The 25787-nt window shown below is 35.9% G+C and overlaps 4 protein-coding genes across 19 annotated transcripts in view; 2 read left to right on the top strand and 2 right to left on the bottom strand.

The window, feature by feature from the left end:
- LOC128238212 (sperm-associated antigen 17-like) overlaps positions 1-16112 on the top strand; it is a 49938-nt gene extending 33826 nt beyond the window's left edge. For 11 of the 16 annotated variants that reach the window (XM_052953887.1, XM_052953877.1, XM_052953884.1 and 8 more), the window contains 16 exons: positions 55-360; positions 842-983; positions 1386-1591; positions 2473-2617; positions 3288-4164; positions 4553-4716; positions 5169-5374; positions 5943-6072; positions 7380-7478; positions 8755-8901; positions 10907-11011; positions 12169-12305; positions 13126-13386; positions 14401-14545; positions 15044-15181; positions 15847-16112. In XM_052953887.1, coding sequence (XP_052809847.1) covers positions 55-360; positions 842-983; positions 1386-1591; positions 2473-2617; positions 3288-4164; positions 4553-4716; positions 5169-5374; positions 5943-6072; positions 7380-7478; positions 8755-8901; positions 10907-11011; positions 12169-12305; positions 13126-13386; positions 14401-14545; positions 15044-15181; positions 15847-15869 — 3231 coding nt within the window. In that variant the 3' untranslated portion in view covers positions 15870-16112. The remainder of the gene's footprint in view (positions 1-54; positions 361-841; positions 984-1385; positions 1592-2472; positions 2618-3287; positions 4165-4552; positions 4717-5168; positions 5375-5942; positions 6073-7379; positions 7479-8754; positions 8902-10906; positions 11012-12168; positions 12306-13125; positions 13387-14400; positions 14546-15043; positions 15182-15846) is intronic. The other 5 variants (XM_052953873.1, XM_052953883.1, XM_052953882.1 and 2 more) reach the window with 5 other exon arrangements.
- Positions 16113-17004: 892 nt separating this feature from the next.
- On the top strand, positions 17005-19108 carry LOC128238217 (uncharacterized). The gene is made up of 3 exons (XM_052953890.1): positions 17005-17305; positions 17539-17735; positions 17954-19108. The coding sequence occupies exons 1-3, from the start codon at positions 17168-17170 to the stop codon at positions 19005-19007; spliced, it is 1389 nt and encodes a 462-aa protein (XP_052809850.1). The 5' UTR covers positions 17005-17167; the 3' UTR covers positions 19008-19108.
- A 1602-nt stretch (positions 19109-20710) lies between these two features.
- On the bottom strand, positions 20711-22892 carry LOC128237764 (uncharacterized). Its single transcript, XM_052953349.1, has 3 exons — positions 22853-22892; positions 22349-22512; positions 20711-21876 (listed from the first exon to the last, which is right to left on the bottom strand). The coding sequence occupies exon 3, from the start codon at positions 21761-21763 to the stop codon at positions 20711-20713; it is 1053 nt and encodes a 350-aa protein (XP_052809309.1). The 5' UTR covers positions 21764-21876; positions 22349-22512; positions 22853-22892.
- Positions 22345-23269, bottom strand: LOC128237763 (uncharacterized). Its single transcript, XM_052953348.1, has 2 exons — positions 22853-23269; positions 22345-22512 (listed from the first exon to the last, which is right to left on the bottom strand). The coding sequence occupies exons 1-2, from the start codon at positions 23267-23269 to the stop codon at positions 22345-22347; spliced, it is 585 nt and encodes a 194-aa protein (XP_052809308.1).
- Between the last annotated feature and the right edge of the window lie 2518 nt (positions 23270-25787).

Genomic DNA, 25787 nt, shown 5'->3' with positions numbered 1-25787 from the left:
CAGTGCAAATAAAAACTCGTAATATTTACAAAGTATATGGTAACGCTATTCTAGGGAGAGGCAGATGAAAAGGAGGAGACAAAATCTATCGAGCCTCCCGCCATCGAGCAGCCGTTCCAGCAGCTTTTTATTTCCTGTCCCGACGGCCTCAACGTCAAGTATTTGCTGGAGAGTCATGTAGGCATGCGTCCGTTGGCCGAGGACGATCGCCGACTGCTTGTACGCCAGAGTTACCCCTTCAAGACCGACGGGCATCAGGCGTGTGAGGCCACCAGGAAGAAGTATGCGTTGAATGAGGTGTCACGTGTCATCACGTCAGAGGGAACGGTCATAAAGAACATGATGGATGGCTCTGTGGAGGTATGGTTTAGCTATGTTACGTTACACTATTTTCACAATCCGATCATATAATTAAATTTGATTTTCTTTTTACTAACTACAACCATAAATACGCATGAAGCATATGAATGTTCTTATATGTGTTTGAATGGATTTCATATGTATGCAAGTGAAATTAAAAAAAAATTGGTAATCAATTTTGATTTTGCAAATTCAATTATTGCTTAAAATAAAATCAGATCATAAACCAATTTATGTCTGAATTTCCTTGAAATCGATGAATGATCACATGGAAATAAACATTTCAATTTTTTCAATCAGCAATTATGGGTTTGGTTGGATTTTAATAATGATTAATCTATTTATATTGATATGAAGAGAAATAAGATCTGCAATAGTACTTTTTTTTAAATGAAAAATTGACATCAGTAAATGACTGATCAACTACATATATGGAAGATAATAAGAGACCCCTTCACTTGACTTCTCCCGTCTATGCCAGGTGCTGTACGCAGATGGGACAGTGAGCGTACACACAGGTCACTGGGAGCTGCCACGTAGTCGGGAAAGTTCCCCACAAAGAATCAACTCCGCCAAGAGCCAGCCTGACACGCCCTCCAAGGAAACCAAGGACAAGAAAGGAGGTAATGAGAACTGTCGTTTGGTGGATTACAATATGAATATAATCAAAGCTTTTCTTGAGTTTGTGTTTTTGTTGATTTTCTTGAAGAAAACATACTAGGTATGGTCATAGTTTCACTTCTTTGGTGTCATACATTGATATGAATTGAATTGAATATAAAAATAGTTATGCCCTATAATCTATGAACAACATCAACGCTCTGAATTCATCATTCTCGTACACAACATATTAGATTTATCATTATCAGACCTGAAATGAGAATGGAGTTCATAGAACTTAAGAAATCTTGTTAATCTATTATTATTAACTGTGTGTATTTATTTCGTATCAATATTGATCCTTATCAATGAAATGATATTAACCATGTAAGTACGAAATTTTACAAAAGTAACTTTCTCCCCAGCTGGAACGGACCGAAGCACAGGAAAGAAAAGCGGGTCCAAGCCTACGTCAGACGCTACTGAAGAAACAAGAGTTGAGGATGACCATCGCAGTACTTGGACAATGACATTCCCATCAGGAGAGCGGACAAAGTATGCCACTGGGCATGAGCCGGAGGATCTCAAACCTGTCATGGTGTGCCAGGCCTCTGACCCCGAGACCAGTCAGGTAATTTAGTGTGATATGACTCATCACCAGACTTTTGGCTCAAGGTAAATGAAAACCTCAATTTGGAGAGAGAAAAAAAACACTCAATGGGCATAATGTTCAGTACTGATTTAAAGTTAACAATGTTGCTTACAGCATAGTTGTTTACTTTAAAAGGTGAACAATTTTCAGATATGCTCATACATTTGAATAAAATATGTACAGCTGAAACAGTTGTGTTGAACCTTGTTAGAAAAACAGTAGTTCACAAATGTGCACATAAATAATGTAGAGAAATAAAGATTTTAAAATAAAGTTAACAATGATTATGTTAACAATGTTGTTAACTTTAACAAAGTTCTGAACAATCTACACAGTGTTGCACACAAAATAAATTGAGCTATAATAATATGAAATTGCTCATGATGGGTATTTGAGAATTCAACACTGCAAAGTAAGGTGAGGAATAATAATAATTGAATTATGATATAACTGTTAACTGATTTTCATCAACGGTCAACTTATGGCCATGTATTATCTAAAGCAACACCTATTGCCCTGAGTCAGGTTTATAAATTATGTTTGAGAAATGACTACTTTAAAATCATGTCCAAATGGAAGCAGAAGTAACACCTTTAAATTTTACTGATAAGTTTGTATTCTATAAAAATGCATTTAATGTTTTACACACACCTCAATTTTCGTTAAAGTCATACTCACTTACCATACGTCAGATGAAATGAGATTAAAAATGAAAAAGCAAAGGAAGTCACATGGCATTGAAAGGATTTTGCTGTGTTTTGTTTAATTCGAAGTTAGAGTAAAAATATATTTATATTAAATGGCCAAAGTAACAGTAAAAATTTCACATCATTTACAAACTTCCTCTCTTTTTTTTGTAGTCAATGGCAACTCGTGACGACCATGTGATGACGATCAGTTACCCAGATGGAACCACGATTCTGGAGCACGCAGATGGCACGAGGATCACCACCTACTACCGGGAAACACAGGTCCCTCTAGGCGATGGTGCTACGGATGACGGAGGTTGGTTATACATAATTTCTGTGTGAAACGTTTTAAACAAATAAATAGCCTTGGGAAGAGCTTACATTATGCAATTTGCAATCCTGTCCCAGGCAGTTATGTAATGGTTAGTTGAAATGAATTAAAATCTTAATGAATAAGAATGGGTGGAGTGAGAGCAGCAAACAAACCCTTCTTAGTCATTAAGATTTCAATTCAGGTCATCTAGCTGGCTTAGAATACAACCTCATTGGCTGACACATTGTCAATGCAAAATGTGACGCAGGGAGTGTGTATAGGAAGAGTGACAGTGGGCTGACCTTTAAACACCCGCGAAAGTTGAAATTCTTAAGGATTAAGTTATTAAGCCACATGTATACGTAATGGTTGGTTATCTGCAATTTCATTAATTTTGCTGTAGATTGGTGGGTTGTATTAAAAACTTCATACTGCCATAAATCCTTATACATTTTGAATATTCATCACAATTTGTAAATTTCTAATCGTTTAAGGTAAGCAGTATATATTTGTATAAAAGGATAGCTGTTAATTGTCAGGTTATTGAATGACGTTACGCTGGTTCATATAATATTTACGCCAAGACTCAGTGTTCTCTCTACAAAAGACTATAATAATGTTAACATTACAATATAACACATGTTTTCTCATGGATATCTCATTTTTGTTACAGAGAAGGAGTACGACATCCAGACCAACAAGTTTGTGAAGGTGGAGTGCCCAGGCTTCGCTACCGTTGAGTTCAACTGCATGACTAGCGAGAATCTGACCATCTTTGGTAACGGGACGACGGTCAACATCTTCCCCGATGGCTACTACATGTTACACCACTACGAGGGTGGTAGGCTGGAGATCGATACTGAGGGAATTTTGACCTATTTCCCGCGCCCGGTGAAAAACATGGAGCAGTTGCTTCCAGAGCGTGAGATTCGGTACATGTTTTGTCACAATGCCGACGTCACGGTCGAGACTGTGGACAGTGACGGGAATGTGTTTAATGTTAAGAATAACGGGGACTTTAGTGTAATTCCCGCCAACACTGATGATATATCTGATGTAAGTAGTGAAGATCAGATGAGATTGGAGAGAAAGATCACTGTCTTTAAGGAGCATGCTCCGAAGTTCTTCATTATTCATGCTGATGGGAGTGGAACAGAACTGCTGCGATACCAAGAGATCGCTGAGTATCTCACCAGCGCTGAGCAGAGTCCTGCCACTGCTGTCCTGCGTGACGAACTTCCAGATTTCCCGGGGGTCGTAGGAATTACCATACTCAAGCCTTACATTGGCGGACCGTCAGAGCGATGGTTAAAGAAATATGATCAAGAGTCTATCATTCCTCCCGGAATCCGATGTCGCGACTTGACTTCGCTGCCGCCAAAAGAGTACAAGAGACAAGGCCCGAAGTTTGGTACAAATGTTGGTCAGGGTCTGTCAGTGGGTGGAGCTGTAAAACAGAATGTCCGGATCCCCATTGTGAAGTGCCCGAACATTCTGGAGTTGAGACAGCTGGTGCAGTATAAGCCCATGAATGAACAACTCAGATCTGTGTAAGTTCTGGTTGTAGCTGTACAGGTAGTCAATAAAAATCCTCTTTACAGAGATATCAAGTATCAAATTACTGACAGACTAAACAAATCAACATATGAAGGGTTAATGCTAAAACTGTGCATATCATATTAATATCATTGATAGTACCTTCTTACCAACAGCCTATCATATAAAACTGGTTTGGTCAAAGTTAGCCATTTTTGTATTTATTGGAGATGCACGATTACATTTTAAATGTTGACTATAGGAAAAATATTTAATTGTTATTGTTTTGAATTGAATCTTAAATCTTCTTTAAATCTCAATAAAGATATATGGTAAAAATTGAAGTCCAGTGATATTAATTTTTTTGTTTTCCATTAAAACAATTTTTTTTGTCACCATCAGGATGCAGCGCGGCCTGCGTGAGTATGCAGAGTATGTGAAGTCCCGAAATGAGATGAACGATTATATGCAGGTGGTCGACCCTCGCTCTGATGAGGAGCGGATGACCGCTGCTGACCTTCAGGCCATGGCACGTGCGAACAACGAGCTGACAGACTATGAAAAAGGTGGGACATTTTAGATTCAATTTCTGGACTTGAGATATTTATCATTACGATTAGGATGCCTTTTAGGTAATGGCTATTGTGCAAACAAAATCAGGACTACATGTATGAGAAAGGTGGGGTTTGTTATGGTATTATGTAAATGATATGACGCAGATAGGTAAACAATATGATATGGAGTTGTTCTGATTAGGATATTTTCAACCATCTTACATTGGTGGAAATAAGCAAAAGCCTATATGTTCTGCACTCTTTAATTGCATTTTTGCTTTCCTCAAATTCTTGATCAGATTTTGTGTTATAAGCAGGGTTTTTTACTAAATGTTGTTACAAGAACTGTTGCAAAAACAATATAAACTTCAATTTTTCTCAATACAAATAACTTAGGGAATGTGAATATATTATTTTGAATGTTGATACATCATCAATGACTTAATATTGTATTTCACTTTCAGCTGATGTGAAGAGGATTTACGAGAAGACGTTAACGCCACCGGAGCCAAGCCCTCCCCCTACGCCTCAGCCTAAGCGTACCCTTGCAGACTGGGAGAGGGACGAGCGTGAACTGCAGGAGCAGAAGGAAGGGCTCGCGGCCATTCGAAACAAACATATACCCAAGTACTTTGACAGCGAGTTCGGGAAGGCCTTTCTCCTCACTCAGGTATTTGACAAGAAGCTTTGCAGTTATTTTTTAATTTTTCTCAACACAAAAAAACACATACCCAAGGACTTGAAAGTTAGTTTGGCATGGCTTTTTTCTCACTCAGGTATATACCAATGAGATTTACAGTTTATCTTAGATTTGGGCTAACTCATAGGCTATACAAAACAAGCTCATACCCAAGTACATTAGCAGTAAGTTTGGTAAGGCATTTTTATTCACTCAGGTATATGATCCTTGGTTTAAAGGGATATTTCTACATTTTGGTAAGCTGTTATTTAAGACCATTATATATATACATCAAAAAGTTACCAGGTTTACACAGTTCTTAGGCAGGGAGTTCATAGCTTTAATCACTTAAAATTGTCTGAAATTCTTTCTTGAAAAAATAATTTAGTTAAGGAGTTGTCATATTTCTGTTGTTGACAGCAATATTGACAGCAGCATGCAGAAGAATCATGCAAATACTGTAAACTTTTGCCATGACTAAAAACATTGAGACCAAACTTTGTGCTCTTTTTAACCATTAATTCATGTTTTTATATTTTAATCTATTTGACTATTCCAGGCAAAGGACATCAATGAGACAGTGACACTGCTTTCTAACGACCCACGGAGAGACGGGACAGAGGCGATACGAGGAGACACCCGTGATAGCTCCCAGCCTGAGCCCCGCAGTGCCGGCATGCAGGCCAGACGTGAGTGTGATATCTTACAGAGATCAAGACATGATTGATCACAAAACACCAAATTAAAACATTTTAAACTAGTATATACAAGTTTTGAGGGAGCAAATGAATATTTTGGAGGAAGGAGTAAACATCCTTTTTACCAACTAGCGTTTTAAATTCAGTATCTTTGCATATGTATAACCAAACTCTCTAATATGCCCATGTATTGTATAATGCCTTTTAGCGGGAACGTATCCAAGAGTGAACGATCCAGACACAGGAATGTTACCACCTGTCGTTTATTAGTCGGCGCCCAGAAGGGCGCCGACTATATTTGATATTACTTTAGAAATATTCCAACTTAGGGACTAGTTCATAAATTGCAGAACAATGCTTTCATTAGTTTCCACGTTGCATGATAAAATATGAAGTTTAGTTTGTTTTAAAAAACTTTACACTTTAATTGATAATGAAACCTTAAATCATAATAGCCCTGCTTATCATTTTGAAAATTTTGATTTTAAATACCAACTCAATCCTAACAACTCGGCCATCTCCGAGATAGATACAGGCCGAGGTGTTCCGATTGATACCAAATAGATAAAGGTTACACGCTACTATTAAAATATCCTTTATGTTTGTAAACCTCCTACGCAGTAATCTCCCTTGGTGACAGCAAAAATGCCGAGTTTTGAAAAATTAACCTTGAGCTAAATTGTTTGTTTTGAAAATGTCATTCGAAAGAATGAACTCCAGATAATTCCCCTTTGATGTATAGTATTTTTTATCCCCGTTCTATATACTCATATGAGTGAAATGTGTTACAAAAACTTATACAAAATATAAAGCAAGGAATTCACATAACATGCCGGTACAAATAAAAGGTGAATTTCATGCTATTGAAATCTATGTATTAGACCATTGACTCTATTTCATCCGAAGAAACGTATGTAAATTTTTTGTTATAATTAAGTTTTAACCGGAGGATTAGCTTGGGGTAAAACAGAATATCTATAATTCCGGGCTTAAACTATTGTTAACCATAATGACCTTCGAGCATATGTACACCCAACATAAAACAAAATATTATCATTGAAAAAATGACCATTTTTGGTTATCTGCATGCACCTTTTTCTTCTAATTTCATTGCGCCGACTTGATGCTATGCATCAACTTTTTTCTTGTACTACTATGTATTGTATAACCAGTTTGTTGTGCATTTACAGCTGGGGCCCCAGCAACATCCCAGAGTAATCACTCCAGCCACAGGATTTTGACCTCTTGTTGTTGATACTATGATGTATTGAATATCCATTTTGTTGTTCATATCACAGCAGGTGGCCCGACGACATCCCAGAGTGATCGATCCAGCCACTCTGACGTGACAAACCAGCGTAAACTCCCTGTTGCTGATACCCCGATGTCATTTGCTGGTAAGTCATCAAGATTCAACCTACCAGGCCCCAGTATCACGAACATACTTAAGTAAAACCTCAATATCACTCTCAACGCATTTTGCAACATAAAAGCATAGTATGATTAAAAAAGTTCAATGTTTTAACCCTTTTTATAAAACATTACCGTATATCATAGATTTATGTGGATACAAATATTTTGTAAAGATCTTACAGAAAAAACATTTCTAGAGCAAAAATTGCACTCAAGTCAAATTTATCATTTTTGAGTTATACCTAAAGTATATTCTGAGAAATATCATGTTTAACAACATAATGTAAAAGAGAATGCGCTTTTTAAAAGGTAAAAGCATCAGTAATTTGAATCTTGCCATGCTTTAATGCACAAAAATAATTGAGCTTGAGTTTGAGAAATGAATTGAGTATTTTTGTGATATTGAGGCCAGGAGATCTCAAGTGCTCTTATTAACAGTCACAAATGCTTGATTCTTTGAGAATTCTCTTTAAATGACATTTAATAATATATTCATCTGCAGCCAATGGTATAAAACTGGTTATTTATTTGGTTAAATGGTTAATACTAGCCAAGATGTTCTCTGATTGGTCAATATTTATCAAATAGTTACTATTAACCAATCATATCATTTTTAATGTGGAAATTCGACAGTAGACATATTATCCATGTTTTATACAATTGGCTGCTGGAAGATATATTAAGTATATTACTGTACTTGGATAAATAACGTTGCTTTCTTACTAAAAATATATACCATACTGGTACTTTTAAATTTACTAAATAAAACTTTCTGCTTTGTCTCGACATCAATCCATCTACATAAGAGATAAAACTAAGACCTCTAGTTGTGTGAAATTATCTTAAGGTCATATTTTCTTTATTTTGATAAATTTGTTAAGTCTTATAAAAGTTAAAAACACAGTTTAGGAAATGAAAAAAACAACTTCTATAAAACTGTTACGTTTCTATCGATTTAAGATTTTATTAGGAATAAGTTTGACAGGCATAATTAAGTCTTGAATATAAACCAATTTTGTCTCTGGCAACATGTATACCAAGTTTCATTTAAATTTCTTGACCATGCAGTTTTTGAGTTTAATGACTAAGGTTAAAAAAAATTGTACTTCAACATCGAGGCTGACACTGACGCTGTTAAAAACAACACTCAGAGGCTATTACAATATCTTGGAATTTGTTTCTTTGGAAAACAGATGTGCTCAAAATGGTTAAAAACCATCACATTACATTTAATGATAAATCCCATGTTGTTGCCTGCAGTATACAGTGAGGTTGGCCACTCTGCCAGTGGTATGCGCCCGGGCAATCCGACCCCTGCCCACGCAGCAGGCCAAGGCTCTCCTGCGCCCGTCCGCCCTTCTGCACCCACACCCGCCCACGCCAACAAGGGGGTCGCTGGGCGACCAGGTAGTAATAAAATGTTTAGATAATCCCAGAATTTCAATACTCAGAATATGATTTTGTAATCCAGATACTGGCTTATTCTGTATTATAAGATATCCCAAAATGCCACAGAGTATAGTTATTAGTTTTGCATGTACCATATAATCAAGTAATTGGTATAGTTGGCACAATTATTTTTCAAACTTTTTTGTATCACTTATTTAGATTTTTTAATAAAATATTGCACAACATGTCCTTAGTTCTGGGTGAGAAATCATGTGACTTAAGTCAGGTCCTCTCATGCTTAACCAGGTGTAGCAATGATTGTAAATAAACATGTAAGTGATGTTAATTTCTAAATAACTTTTTTGACAGAAAAAATATGAAAATATTTCTTAGCCTATAAAAGACTATGCTATTTTCTGCTTTTACACATGCAAAATATTTAAAATTTGCTTATAGTTTAATGCTGCAAACCTTGGTCAAATTTTCAGCATTGCAGCATTCTACAAAATTCTGTCTTTGAAGTTGAAATATTTTCTGTCAAAAAAGTTATTTAGAAATTAATGTAATTAAACCTACTTGTTTGTTTACATTGGTTGTGTCCTGTGGTCACACTCTCATGTGAGAACTCCTCTAAAGTCATGTGATTCCTCACCCTGAAGTTCTTAGTAACCATTTATTCTATAAGCTAGTTTCGGAACTGAATTTTCAGTTCTCACTTTCTTTATCTGATGGCAATCCTCTTTCTTATGAACTTCTCCTTTTATAATACTGGTATACATGAGAAATAATTGAAGAGTTTTATGCAGAAGGTTTTACTCAATGAAGTATGATAGGCCGCCCTGCCAAATTGATCATGTTAAGCGTCACCAGGTGGATATGTTTTCAGCCTTCAAAATAAAAACAAAACAATCATTTACCCAAATCTTGATTTAGTAAAGACTTAAAAAATTATGTTTTTCTAGAGCTTGATAATTGATCATAAAAATTCAGGTGCTTAAAGCATTTTAAACTGAATGCCAGTATGTTTGAGCAAGGTGTCCGCATGTGAAGGGCTTTCATGAGTTGGTTCTCAATATGTTATATGGGTGGGAGCGGGAAGGGGGTGTCTGATATGTTATGCCAACATAAAAAATATGAAGATTACACTAATGAAAAAAACACATTTTCAAGCATTTTCTAGATCATGAACACCAACATCCAGACAAGTGATATTACAACAAACATTAACCAGACACCCCTTAGATCTTTGATTGTTATTCCTGATTTCGAGATTCGGGGCACCAAAATTGTTGACTTTTTTTGACAGTGATCTGGATCAAGAAATCATAAACAGGGAAGTTCAATTTTCTTGATGTTATAATGGACCTACAACTGTTAATAATGAATGCTTTAGGATTTCCATTGGTGAAAATTGGCTATCAATGTCATTCGTTGCGGTGATAATAAAATTGTTGTTTTTTTCCTGCCATGTAGGTAAGTTTTGAATTTGGAACATAATGCTAAACATTCTAAGAATCAATTTGGTATGGCAAAATTTAATGAAAATCATTAAAAGATAATTGATTATGAATTGATTTATTAATGTCTGAGACACTGTGATACCGAGGATTGCCTTCAATTATTTCTTCTTTATTGAACACTCAAGGTTATTCAGAATTCCTTTATTCAGAATTACTGATGTTCTTATATCTTCTACTAGATGTGGCTTTATGTATTTATTCATCATTGTAATAATTGCGCACAACATTCATTTGCTATTGTTAGAGTGACCTGCTACTGGAGTATCTTTTATATATGATACTCAGTGGACCTAATAAAAAAATAAATTAAAAAAATAATATCCAATTGTCATAATTTCACTAAACTTATCAAAAACTTTGGTACAGTTATTTTCTTTCGATTTTATTTAAAGCTGAGTTATCCATACAGCAAATGAATGTTTCACAGATTTTAACATATTCTTAGAATTTCATAGCATAGTTAGCACACAGTGTGGGCATTGTAGCAATATGGCTGTTTTCAGGAAACCCCACCCCCAAGCAGGCAGGGGCGGGGACAGAGTCTCCCTCTGACCTCCCCTCCCACCTTGATTATCCAATCATATTTGAGCAACCCGCACTAGAGGAAGGTACTGTAATGGTTTGATTGACAGCTTAAATTGATTTGATCGATGAGCGAAAAGTGTTTGTAATGAACATTAGTAAAAAACAGTTTGAAACTATAATTGTTCTCAAATATAAGAATTTAAAAAAAATCAACACATTTGTGTATGGTTGTTTTTTTTAAATATATTTATGTTTGTAGGATTTTCTCAGGTTTCTTGAATCTATAAATTCTGTCAGAAGTTGAAACACTTGTTGTAGTGAAGAGTTTTTCTTGCAAGTCACTGATATGCTTTTAATTGTTTGTTTTTACTATATTTTTTTTCCGTGCAACATCCGATGTATACATGTAGTTTAAGTAGTGAATCACTATAGATGCATGCACATAGAAATCACCATCAATTTCCCATATACATTCATCTCATATTGTTAACAGTCTTCAACAGGGAAGACGTAATCCACAGAATGACGTAAGTGTCAAGGGGCTGTATTAATATAGTTCAAACATGCCTCAGTGATTCCATTAAGTCTATTAGCCAATAAAAATTTTTATCCAATGAAAACACTTAGATTCTACTCTTAAAATTAAGTTCAATCTAAAGCAGTTGTTGAATACCACACATACTGGGTCAGGATCCCATACATTCTTTGTACATGTACCGTACTTATCTTAACACACGCCTCAGTGATTCCATTCAGTCTTTTGGCCAATTAATTTTTTAGTCCAATCAAAACACTCAGAATGATTCTTCTCTTAGAATCAAGTTAAAACTATGATGGTTACTTAATTCAGCCCATAGAAGTTTTTTAGGTTTGGCTGTGAAATTAGGGTCATCATTACATGCGGCAACTCACCAGGACATCAATACTGTCATGTATAATACAATGTACTGATTTCTACCCAATATACACACACTGCTCAAATATTTATCTTAAAAATATATTTCTCAGTTTTCATTGTAAATGATAACTTAAGTTTTTAGTAATTAATATAAAATTATAAGATAAATCTGGTTTACATCTTTCTTTATTAATAGTTAAAGAAATTTAGAAATTTTGGTACAGATTCTTTATGATTTTAATTATGAAATAGTGCTATCAATCATTTGTTGGAAATTACATCATTTGTAAATTTTCTAAGACAAAAATAAAAATTAATCAGCCCTGATTTACCACATTTCAGAGCCAGAGTTTGGAGGTGAACAGGAGATGCTATCCCAGAGCATGAAGATGGATGTACTTGGAAGGCCAAGAAACAAGCCGGTTCCCCTCCCAGCTGTCATAAAGGGAGGCAAGCCAGGAGCAATTCCCAACACTAAGGTTAGTTATAGCATGTGTTTTACTCAGAAGTATTGACAAATGTTGTGCTGATGAGATGATTGACTTGAGAATAACGGTGGATGTACTTGGGAGGCCAAGAAACAAGCCGGTTCCCCTCCCAGCTGTTATCAAGGGAGGCAAGCCAGGAGCAATTCCCAACACTAAGGTTAGTTATAGCATGTGTTTTACTCAGAAGTATTGACAAATGTTGTGCTGATGAGATGATTGACTTGAGCATAACGGTGGATGTACTTGGAATGCCAAGAAACAAGCCGGTTTCCCTTCCAGCTGTCATTAAGGGAGGCAAGCCAGGGGCCATTCCCAACATTAAGGTTAGTAATTGCATGTGTTTTGCTAAAGAGTATCGACAATGGTGGTGAACAGGTCTACTTTGCAGGCCAAAAACCAAGCTGGTTCCCCTTCCAGCTGTCAACAAAGGAGGTAAGCCAGGTATAGGTTGGTACTTTGACAATTGATACTCATCGGTTGTGACCAAAAGAGGATCAGCTCTTAACTAAGCTTGGTATTTTAATTTAATGTTTGATACTCTCATTTAAGGTTGTAACAAAGAGAGAATAATTCCTTATCCAAATTGTCAAAGAGTTAGTTTGGTTTAAAATTTATTTTATCTTGTCTGAATGAATTGATGGCTGTTGCATGATCTACATTCCTAGCTTACCTGTGATATTTTAACTATACTTCCAGTTTTATTTCACTGTTATAAGACTAAACTATTTCCTTGTGTGTTTTTTTTTTTTAAATGCTTGTATTCATTTCATGTAAATCAATTAGATATATACATGTCCTTATACTCTTTCAGTATATCCAAGTTGAGGATCCTGTGCGGCGCAGGACAAACAACTCCCTGCTTGCTGGGGCAACAGTGAAGGGTCAGGCCCAGCTGGCCGCCATGCGGGGCCTCATTCTGCTGCCCGAGGAGGTGGATTTCGGGGTGCTCAAGGAGGGGAACACATACGCCCACATGGTGATGCTGAAAAACACAGGCGTGGATACATGCAGATTCAAGATTAAACAGCCCCCACCTGCCACAGGCATCAGGATCATATACAAACCTGGTCCAGTAAGTTGTATTGTCTACATATTAATAAGCATGTCTATTGAAGAAAACAAGAAGAGCCTTTGTGATAGCTTTGCTGTTGTCAGACATAGTCATTTTGCTAAAAAAATCAACCTTCACAATCACATCAAAAACAATTTAAGTTATTCACATGAAACTTGGTACACTTGTTGGAAAATACAATGTACACATGTGTAGCAAGGCCCGTAACTTTGGCTTTGAACATTGTTCAGCTATGCCCCTCTTTGACGGAAAAAACAACATCATTCAAAAAACGTTGGCGTTTGTTTTGCAGCGCTTATGATTTTGTGGTGTCTTTAAGTTATGTTGTTTTCAGCTCAGTTTTCAAATTTTAAACTGTGAGCAAAAAGCTCAAATACATTCTTTATATGTTTGGTTTAAAAGAAAGCCCCCTCAGTTATGGCCCTTTGATAAACAAAAAAAAGTTATTACAAATGTATGTATGTCCGCTTTCTAACATGAGCAGTTCTTATTCAATGTTTTTCAAACTTTCTTTAGTCACTCCTGAGTTGTGGTTCTTGAATTGCTGTATTTAATGGTTTTTGATGGTGTGAGTGAGGATTACATTTTCCTTCTCTATTCTGACTTGTTATGCTTTGAACATGTAATGCCTTCCAATGCTGTTGTTTGAGATTGACTAAAATAGAAAATTTAATTGCTAGTGAAGTGTGATATTATTGATAATTGGATATATTGTGATAGAGTGCAGATGCGATACATATCTACTGTATATGCATCCACAGAATATCGGTATTTTCTTGTTTTATTTATACTATACTGTAAATGCACTTAAGTAACTCTTGATCACCTGCAGATCCATCGATGTGCTTTGATTTGTGAAACTTATAATAATTTTCCTCTGGTATATGTACTTTAATAAAATGTCCATTTTTTACTTGTATTTTCAAACGATATATCATGATATGCATTAGAATTTTTGCAATATGTTTTGCAACGTGACCCATTCCTATTAATTGCTACTTAATTATTCACTAGGTCGCTGCTGGAATGAAGGTAGAGGTTGATGTAGAGATCTATGCGATTGCCGTAGGGGCAGAGGGCGAGACCGGGGTTGGCGCGATAAGACATGAGCTGGAGATCGTCACTGAGACAGACGTCCTCTTCCTGCCCATCACAGCGAATATCCTTTCTACGACTCATTAGGGAACAGTTTTTGCTCAGTTTATAGAATTATAGGATATGGTTACTGATAGGGAGAGTTATCAGCTTTGATTGGTGGTATTTATTATCAATCTATTATCTAAATGCTCTTTTTAATAGTGGTAAAAACTAAAAAAAAAAAAAAAATTCAGATAAAATGTTGAGATACATGTATTATCAATACTAAGCTTCGGTATTGGTAGTGACATACCACCAAAGAAACTGAGATATTACCATCAAACTTACTACACATACCACCAATGACAATACATGCCTGTATAGCGGCCCACAAATTTTGCTTCAATTACTGTCCATTTACGCCTCCTTAATCAACTGAGAAAATCAAACAAAAGATGGTATCTGCTTGCTATTGTTAATGAAAATTTGGAATTTTGTGTTAGTGTAATGACTTTCAGTTAAATTATTTCAAATAATTTGTGTCAGTTTTAATAGCTGTTATGACCTTAACTCCACCCACCTGTCCTGGTAGCCCATGAGTTTGACAACCGGGGAATGTCCAGTCCCCAGGGCGGGAAATCTCCAGGGGCACGGCTCATCTCCACTAAACCCCCCTCCACCACCGGCATTATACGCCCCCGTAGAAATATCACACTTGGTGAGGAACTTGTTTGAGGTTTTTTGTGTTGATTTGGTTTTCTTACTTTGTATAAATCTACCGGTAATGTAGTACTTTCATCACTTTGTTATTTTGGATTCATCGGATATTTTATTAGTTTAATAATTGTAATTAGGAAAGACATAACGAATATGGCAACTTGACCCAATCCAGGCTTGAATTGGGTGATTTTTATTATAAGTACACACTGAAGAATATTTTTGAGTTCACAGGGTATGTTACACAATGTTAGGGTTACAATTTATGATTACAAAGTGTATTCTGTTAGCTTAAGAATGTAATATCAACTGAGACAAGTCCAATTCGACATACTTTGTTTCGTTAAAATAATAAGTTGTATGCATTTTGTTATCAAGTGTTGATTGAGAAGCAAAGATGTTTTGCAGTTGATCTTAAAAAAGAAAACATTTATCTTCCTTAATTATTTCTAGCTTGTCTGGGTGTTTTTTAAGAAAAAAAGTTAAGGTATCGTCTTAGCCTTGGTGTCGTTATTGTCAGCATTGTGCAAAAACCTATTCTTTGCCATAACTCAAATACCAATCAAGGTATTTCAATGAAACTTGGTACACAAAATGCACATGTGAAGCAAGGCCAATAACAATGGATTTAACAATTGTTGAGTTATGAATCCTTTTTCTTTTCAGAACCAGTGCCACCTGTGAAGTAAGGATTACAGATTGTTTCAGCATCTGCGTGACTGTTCTGTGAATGAATTGTAAAGAATATTTAGGAAGCATTTATTGGATACTATTAACTGCTATAAAGAGTAAATGTAATTGTGACTTGTGATATTTAGTTGTGAACATTTTGTGGTCTGTGATAAAATTTACAAATAAAACTTTAAAAAGTATTGAACTTCTATGATGTATCTTTTCTGTATTTATTTACTTAAATAAATGTTGAATTTCAATCTTGTCTTATTTTTAAAGAAAAAAATCCAGTTATTGTGTTAACCTCAGGTGTATATCATCCTCTACATTTAATCTAGATAAGAACGAAGAAAAATGTTCAAAATATTTAACTGAAATTTGGTACACATATTGCTAGAGATAATATAGCAAGGCATATAAATCTGACTTTAATCAGTGTCAAGTAACATATGCCCATTGTTTGTCTAAAACAACAGTGTTGGTGTTCACTTTGAAGGTCTTTTATTAGTGTTTTAATCGTTTCAGTTGTTGCCAAACAAGGTAGCAAGCCGTGTATTTTAAATGGCAGGAGTTCAAAAAGGATTAATGAAGCAACATCCTATATTCTATGATGGACATCTCATGATTCAATATACCTTTGAAACTCATCCTTAAAACCGTTATAAAGGGTGGATTAAATGTTTTTTGTGTCGCCTGAAAAGCACAGAAGACATGGTCATCCGCGTCAGCGTTCTGTGTTACATTTTCATTTAAAATCAATTGCTTGGGGCCAGTCTATATGATATAATCCTTCTATAAGTGACCCCCCCCCCCAAAAAAAACAACATGTAAAGTAAATAACCTCTGTGTATTGATCTTAATCTAATTGCCTAATTGTTTTAAATCAGATCTCAAATCAGAGTATGATCTGCTGTGCAGTTTTGAAGGGTTTAAAATAGAAAATAAAATAGACCCTAAATGGCCCTGAGCCAATAAACAAATACACAGGAAATTGGTCCCTACTGTGAAATCAGTGCAATTGTCCTTTCCGATAACTCGATTATCTTTCCCTGAATACTCTTCAAGTGGGCATGCGCAAAAAGCGGAAATTTACTTCCGGGGACTACACAAACCAGGAAGTAAACAGCAACAAGTGAAAATGGAAAGTAAAGATTCAAAACTAATAAAGAAAACGGGCAGGAAAACCCCTAAGTACTGTTGTATTTGTAAAGGAATTTACAGAGGAAAGGTTATTGATGGGAGAAAAGTGTCATTGCACCGTTTTCCTCAGAACAAACGTTTAAAACGTGTGTGGGTGCAGCGATGTAAAACGGTCATGAGATCGTTCCAGTGGAATGAACACAGACGATTGTGTAGTGAGCATTTTGTTGGCTTCAGAGGACCTTCATTCCAGCATACACTTCCATCTATGTTTCCAACTGAGACTGGTGCTACCAAAACCTTCCAGCCAACGGTATTTTTTATTTCTTATATTAGTTTAAGTTCTTCCTTACATGCACCTCAAAATGAATTATGTTATATCAACGGTGCTTAAAAACAATGTCACAGCACTTATTTGTAAATTTTGTAATTTAAGAAATGATTAAAGAATTGTTTTCAAATACAGCCTGGAAAAATGTGTACCATATAGCCTGGCAGATTTTGTACTAAAACATTTATCTTATACAGTTTCATTTGCAATTTCAGCTCCTTGATGAAGACGTAGGTGATGATGATGATGGTGATACGGTCAATGACGATTTAGACCTAGAACTGTCAAATGATGATAGTATACAGCCACAACTGTCATTTGTATCCCCTTCCGGGCATGCCATTGATACCTCTGTCCACCTGCATGATTACTGCATGGGACCAGTACTACAGCCACAGAATCAGTCCTTTAGGTATTGTTCAATATATATATATATTGCTTCTTGTGCTATGAAATCGATCTGATAAGTTAATTACTTCTGATCATTTTTCTTCATTCTTTAACAAAAATAGGAAAATTTAAGTGTTTGTAAATGTTTAAGGCCAAAAAAACAAACATTTGGTTAGGGTTACCAGACTGTACATGTAAGATGTGGTAAATGGGTACATGATCAATTTGTATATGTTTCAGATGTTGTGACACACAGACTGAGAACAACTGTGCAGTGATGGAAGTACAAACTGAAGAAAGTTTCCTGGGAAAAACAGCAGACTTCAGTTCACAAACAGAACATTCTACTAGAGACTTTGGTGTACAATGTCAGCTACCTATGCTCACATATGATGACGTAAAATACAATGACGATTTGGTCAGTTTTTACACCGGAATCCCTAATCGAGTTGTGTTTGAAGCTTTGTTTGATGAAATCAAGGATGAAGCTGAAGTGCGGACATCAAGGCGGAAACTTAACTATAAAGATTCAGATGGAGGACGGCCAAGAACTCTAAGTGTTCTGGATGAATTTTTCATGGTGCTGATGCGCCTACGTCTAGGTCTGTTATTTGAAGATCTAGGTACTAGGTTTTGCATATCCACTTCACAATGTAGTGACATTGTTGAAAGATGGATCAACTATTTACATGTACAATTATCCTTTCTTGTTCAATGGCCATCTCGTGAGGTAGTGAAAAATAACATGCCTGAACAATTTAAAGAGAAATATTCTAACACTAGAATTATTATCGACTGCACTGAAATTTACAGTGAAACATCCAGTTCTCTTTCTTTGAAAAGTTTAATGTACAGTGATTACAAGTCTCACATGACTCATAAGATTTTGGTGGGTATAAGCCCAAATGGTGTTGTAACTTTTGTTTCTGACTGTTGGGTGGGCTGTACCAGTGACAAGAAACTCACAGAAAAATGTGGACTCTTGGACTTGCTTGAAGAAGGAGACGCCATAATGGTTGATAAGGGTTTCACTATTACAGACCTTACTACTCCAAGAGGCATTCATCTCATTATTCCACCATTTAAACAGAAAGGAAAACAATTCTCTAAACGTGAGGTTCTCCTTACAAAAGATATTGCAAGTTTACGAATACATGTTGAAAGGCAAATGGAGAGAATCAAGAACTTTCGAATATTGCATGGCAATATTCCTATAACACAGTCAAGGAGAATTTCTAAAGTGTTCAAAATATGCACATATTTGACAAATCTATGGCCACCACTTGTTCAATAATAACTCATGTGTCAATGAAAGCGTTTGTATATATCAAGCATTAGATTTAGGGATAAAAACTTGTATACTTCTAACTAGAACAATGAAATTACAATTTTGTTTTAAAATCATTTTTTCGAGCAAGTTATATGATAACATATGAGATTACACATTTGATTCAGGTTTGACAAAAATGGATAAGGAAATATGCTCATGTGAATGGATTTCAAGATTTGATTTGAAACATGTATGCATTAACTGATCAATTTATTGATATAATTTTTTGTTTGTGAAACATCTGCTTTGTATTTTGTGGTTTTATTATTTGTAACATTTCTAAGAATAAAAGTCAAAGATCACTTATTAAGTTTGGCTCTGAAATGAGTTTTTTTTTATTTGCCATGTGTAATTGATCTACCACGTACTTCAAATCATTAGTATTGAATTGCTTAAAGGATTTTTCAGTATGAACCATTTTCATATCAGTTTCATAATTGAACTAAGTGGAAATAAGAATAGGCAAGAGTGCCATAGATCAAACTGAAATGCCCGACAAATGTTAACTTTAAGATACATTAGATTAAAAAAACTAGCCCCATGCTAAATATGTCCCAATGTTTAAAGGGACTGTACACCAGATTGGCACCAATAAAGTTTTTTTCTGTAACAAATCTCAGGACAAATTATTTAATAAAATGTTTTACTCTTCTGATATGATAATGGTAAAGAAATACCAAAATGTAAAAGAAAATTGAGCTATGGATTGAACTAGTGTCACCAAAATAGCTGTCCAGTGTTGTATCCACTTTGCTACGAAGGCTTATCCGAAACCATATGAATGCTTAAGCTAATATACCTTACTTGGTTATATCCCATGATATCATCAACTAGCAAATCACGCATAAGAATGAATTCTACTAGGTATACATACCCAGTAAAAAAAAATTAATGGAGAAATATGGAAAAAATAATGCGAAAATAAATTAATTGTATACTACGGTATGTGGTACTTCAGTTAGTTAGTTTCAATGCATTGTACACATTGATACCAAGTTTATGTCAGTTTTTGACAAGTTTCTTTTTTTTTTTTCGATATTTCATCACACGGTGCATAGCCCCTTTAAGTTTTGCACCCTGCAAACATAAGAAAGTAACACTCATTTGTTGTTTTTAATTAGCAAGTCAGAAAAGGAGAACAACTCGACAGTCTTGAGTTATGGGCCGTGCAGTAGCTACATGCAAACCAATATTCAATTGAACATCTTCAATTGTTTTAGAGTAAAACTCAGCTACTTCTTTAAACAATGGCAATATAAACGCTATCACTATCCTGCACACAAAATGCAATAATAACACACTTGAAAGGTTAAACATATGTCCATTTATTAAGCTCAGAAATACATCCCTGAAAACTAGATAAATGGAAAGGAAAAGTAGAAAAGGTCAAACATAAAACAAGGAAATAATTAAAGTAGATTTACAGCATCGCATAATCACAATATGTTGACAAAAGTACACATACTTTCAAAATACTGCCCAAAATTTAGATTTACAACTTTTTTATTCATGGTTTCAAATTATAGTAACAATACAGTCATTTTGGAGTTTCATTTTGAATATAGTTATGAAAATAACTGAAAGCAAACAAGATATTCACATAAATTGCCATTATTGATCATTCAAATGTACATGTATAAACAACACATAACTAGACGATGTACAAATCAATTGAACAGACTCATTCCCCTTTTAACACGTTGTGCGTACAGTTCAGGAATGTATGATTCAAGGCAAAATCTGTCAAGTTGACACAACATTTTCAGCCAAAATGATTCACAAAATGCAATTCTCTGTATAGAAAGACCTACACATGTCCAAACTACAAAATCACACCATTTCCTCCCGGTGATTCCCATCTGCCCTTGGACCTGGTAGTAATATTTGTGTGTTTCCTTGAGTAACACCTTGCCATTCTCTAACTGACAAAAAAAATCATTGTCTTCACAGCATTCCTCAGGCGTTTGCATCCTCCATTTCTTAGAGGCAGGACACTTAATCTCAACCAGACCAACACTTTCTGTACAATGTGAACAGAACACAAGCCCATCTGGACTGGCACCAAGGTAGGGTCTGTCGGCACATACAACTAGACCACTGTCTTTAACTGCTAGTCCTTTGTGGTCAGTTTGCATTGCTTTCGCATACATTCTCTTTGCAGCCTTCTCATGTTTAATTCCATATTCTGTGTACTTGCTTGTGAAATTGGAATACAACATCTGCCGCAGGAGTCCGTCAGGTTCAGTTGATTCTTTCCTACGACAGATGCTGCCAAAGTTTGAAGCTGTTAGGCGTTCTTTTCTGGCCTCTTGCCATTTCCCACTTTTTTGGCCCCTTGTTAAGATTTCAGTTAATTGAATTTCTTCAGCGCTTTGCTTCAAAGAGTCAAAATGATCCAAAAACACTGTCTTACTAGAACTGTCCCTCAAGTTTACACTATCATGGTAGTTGAATGGCACAGAATGTAACACAGGGAGATCTGGTTCATTTTCAGTTGTTTCAATTTCAAAGTTTTTTAACCAGCCTACATTCAACTTCGAACCAACCAGTTTCTGCCTAAATCTGTCAATGTTAACAGTGCATCCATTGATAGAGTTCAGTTCATGGTTTTTGTTTACAGAAACTTTACGTACTGACACGTTGTACAGTTTCTTCTTTGAGAACATAAGATCTTCAGATTTCCTAGGCGACAGCTTACGTTTCCGTGGTGCAGACAGCATGCTGAAGTTGTTCCAGGCACAGGGTTTGGATGTTGGAGCAAGGGTTTTTTTTACGCGTCAGGTCTTCAAGTCCATACAGCAGGGCACCAATATGGTTGCAGCATTCACCTTCACTAGATGAAAATAAAAAAATTCATTTACATGTGTGCCTTTTTACTTGTTATACTTACATGTATATTCCAAAACATTAAAGTTTGAAAATGGAGGTGAATACACAGTATTTTACACTTAGTATTTCCTGGTAGGCCATGAACATACAAAACACAAACAGTGCCATAAGTAAACACCAACACGGTGAAGGGAGTTCATTGAATCAATACATAAGCTCGCCTGTTCTTTCATTCAGAAAAAAATAGCAAAACTCAGCTAACCATGAAAGCCAAAATTATGACAGTTATAACATGTGCTTTTTTGTCTCTTGTAACAAGTGTACCAAGTTTGATAAGAAGATATGAAATAGTTTGAAGAATGCCCCAAGTTTAAGTATTTGATAATACTGACAAAATAGCCTAGCGTGTGTGGGTTTGACACCTTTCATCAATGCAGATCAGAGACTTTGATTTATCACAAATTAATTCAACTTACCCAGCTGGACAGTTGCAGAACGCGGAGTGTATGCAGCCAGTCACTTTCGACAGAAGGATCCAGGGTTGGTACTCTGGTGACTTTCTTTTGTCTGCAGTTGGAAATGATGGCAGCACGGAAGCTTGAACATAACAGTGGCTGCACTCTTCGCTTATGAGATGGACCTGAAGAATAAATTATAAATAATATTTTAATTTAAATGACAATAAATAAACAACATACATCATAGAACATATGAAAATTGTACAAAATACATTATTTTTTTTAAAATTAAGATAAGTATATAGTCAGTGTGGTTCGACACATACATGTGCTTGCATCCACCACACCCCCCTTAATTGTGGCTAGCCCCGCCTACATAAAAATGTTGAGTACATTTTTCACACCAAATTATTTTTATGTCCAAGTCAAAATAGTCCCCTTGAGCTAATTATATAACTAGATGAAGTAAACATGGCAGAAAAAACAGCCTCAGACTTATTATAAACTCACTATTTGACATACCTCAACTTTCTGTACATGTCCGTCCACATAATAAGTCCTCGCCTTCAATTGACGTTTCGAGTCTCTTTTCAGTACAATGTAGTTGTATATATCCTTTTCCTCTACAGCAGGAAACAGATCAATAGTGGACTTCCATGCCTTCAGTGTTGATGGCGGTGGAAGACCCTCGCCACATGGGAGGATAAAGCGTTCGGTTGCTCTTCTCTCTCTTTCTTCCCGATCTCTCTCCTCCAGCACGCGTTTGTCAGTTATAGAAAGTCTATATGCGCCTTTTATCCTCTCAATCAATTCGCATTTAAGACCTGATACATTCAATTTCCGGTTCGCAAGGTATCTTTTCAAATCGACGACCTTAAATGGTGTCAACTCATTGTTATTCATACACGCCCCAGTGATCTCATTGTCTACGTCGGCCATCTTGCAAAATGTATTCCCCGGAAGTAGGAAATGGAGTAGCCTCCCTTAGAAATCAGGGGAAGTAACCAAGTTATCGGAAAGGACAATTAGCAGGAGATGCACAGCAGGGGATTATCATGCCAAACATTTCTTAAACTCAAAGGCCTTAATCATAGTAAGCAGATGACCCCAATTGTTTTGGAGGTAAATAGGGGAAAGGTTAAGGTGATTTTTACTATCAAATTATGAGCATTAAAGACAAGAGGACAAATCCGAGGTACTTATTTCACAAACAAAAGTATTCTCTGGTCTGGTTTCAAAAGGATAAAGACAAAGCAATTGTAGAACAATTATAGTTCATATTAACTTAACTTGGATCCACTAAATTTAGTCGCCTGTAACCATCCACAAGGTTTTGATATTTAGGCTGAAAACCACCTTCCTTTTACCCAGTATTCAGGGGATATTTTTATAGAGTAAATCTAAACTCCCAAGCGAATAATGTACTCACGGTAGGCAACAACTAAAAATATGGCATTATTTGGTATGCAAACCCTCCAAATAGTTGAATATGATTTGTTACGCAGGTTATGGGTAGAAAATGAAGAAGTATATAGTGACCAATTAGGGGAAAAGGATCAGTGACACCCTCAATGTTCCGACTAGTACACAACATGGAGTTATGTATGCGGGCTGTTTGTAAAGTTTGTGGACATGCTTTGTACTTTTAAACAAAGATTTAGTAATGTAAAGGTGATCCAATTTTTCAAACAGTCACTTTTTTGGATCATTTAAGATTCGATTGTGTATAAGTAAAGAATAAAGCTGGGTACCGTCATGTATTATGTGTTATACAATTATAGTTTAATAGAAATTGCAATAGACTTAGAAACATAACAAAAGAATAACAAATGTATAAAACAGTATTTTGAGAATTCTGCTATTTCTACATAGACAATGGCTCAACACACAATAACACATGTTAACAATATTGTTGCAACGAGAGCTAAGGAGCAAAGACCATTTTGCTCGTCTGTTGTCTTTTCCTTGAAGTTATGAGTCTTGCTGTGCATGCATGTATTCTTTTGCAACCTATGTACCAAGTTTGAATATCTCGAATGCATCTTTAGTTATGACTTAGGTTTACATTTTAGCAATCAGACGATGATACAAAGGCTATGACAATACCTCGACTTTTCTTTGGAAGATAGACAAGCTAAAAACAGAAGACAGGAACTACTGCCACCTGCAGCTAATTGTATAAAACTTTGATAAGTTGTCCATGGGTTATTTTTTGCAGGTTGACTTATTAATTTAACTAGAAGTGCCACAATGCAACGAAACCAGGTTTTTGTTATGGGCAATCAGAAATTAGAGCCAATTAATTTGTTGTATGACTTTATCTTCACTTTTATCAAAAAGAGACGTAACTGAAAATTACTGTTGGCGGAAACCATTTTTCTATTTTTAGTAATAGTGACCTTGACCTTAGCCCCTCCCCACTCAAAAGCAATTCCAAGCTAGCTCTTCACATAAGCTACCTACGCACTAAGTTTCACCAATATCTATCAATGCTAACTTATGTTATTGGGCAGAAACCATTTTTCTGTTTTTAGTAACAGGCGACCTTGACCTTAGCCCCTCCCCACTCAAAAGCAATCCCAAGCCAGCTCTTCACATAAGCAACTTACACACCAAGTTTCGTCAATATTGGTCAATGCTAACTAAAGTTATTGGGCAGAAACCATTTTTCTATTTTAAGTAATAGTGACCTTGACCTTAGCCCCTCCCCACTCAAAAGCAATCCCAAGCTAGCTATTCACATAAGCAACTCACACACCAAGTTTCATCAATATCGGTCAATGCTAACTAAAGATATTGGGCAGAAACCATTTTTCTATTTTAAGTAACAGTGACCTTGACCTTAGACCCTCCCCTCAATAGCAATCCCAAGCTAGCTCTTCACATAAGCTACCTACACACCAACTTTCATCAATATCTATCAAACCTAACTAAATTTATTGGGCAGAAACCATTTTTCTATTTTTAGTAACAGGCGACCATGACCTTAGCCCCACCCCCCTCAAAAGCAATCCCAAGCTAGCTCTTCACATAAGCTACCTACACACCAAGTTTCATCATTATCTGGCAATGCTAACTAAAGTTATTGGGCAGAAATATTTTTTTTCTATTTTAAGTAACTGTGACCTTGAACATTTTTCTATTTTAAGTAATAGTGACCTTGACCTTAGCCCTGCCCCACTCAAAAGCATTCCTAAGCTAGCTCTTCACATAAGCAACTTACACACCAAGTTTTGTCAATATCTATCAATGCTAACTAAAGTTATTGGGCAGAAACCATTTTTCTATTTTAGTAACAGTGACCTTGACCTTAGCCCCACCCCCCTCAAAAGCAATCCCAAGCTAGCTCTTCACATAAGCTACCTACACACCAAGTTTCATCAATATTTGTCAATGCTAACTAAAGTTATTGGGCAGAAACCATTTTTCTATTTTAAGTAACAGTGACCTTGACCAT

This window comes from Mya arenaria, chromosome 6 (assembly GCF_026914265.1).
Source record: "Mya arenaria isolate MELC-2E11 chromosome 6, ASM2691426v1".
NCBI classification, from domain to species: Eukaryota; Metazoa; Mollusca; class Bivalvia; order Myida; family Myidae; genus Mya; species Mya arenaria.
The sequence above is the reverse complement of the archived record's forward strand: the minus strand, read 5'-3'. Positions and strand labels throughout refer to the sequence as shown.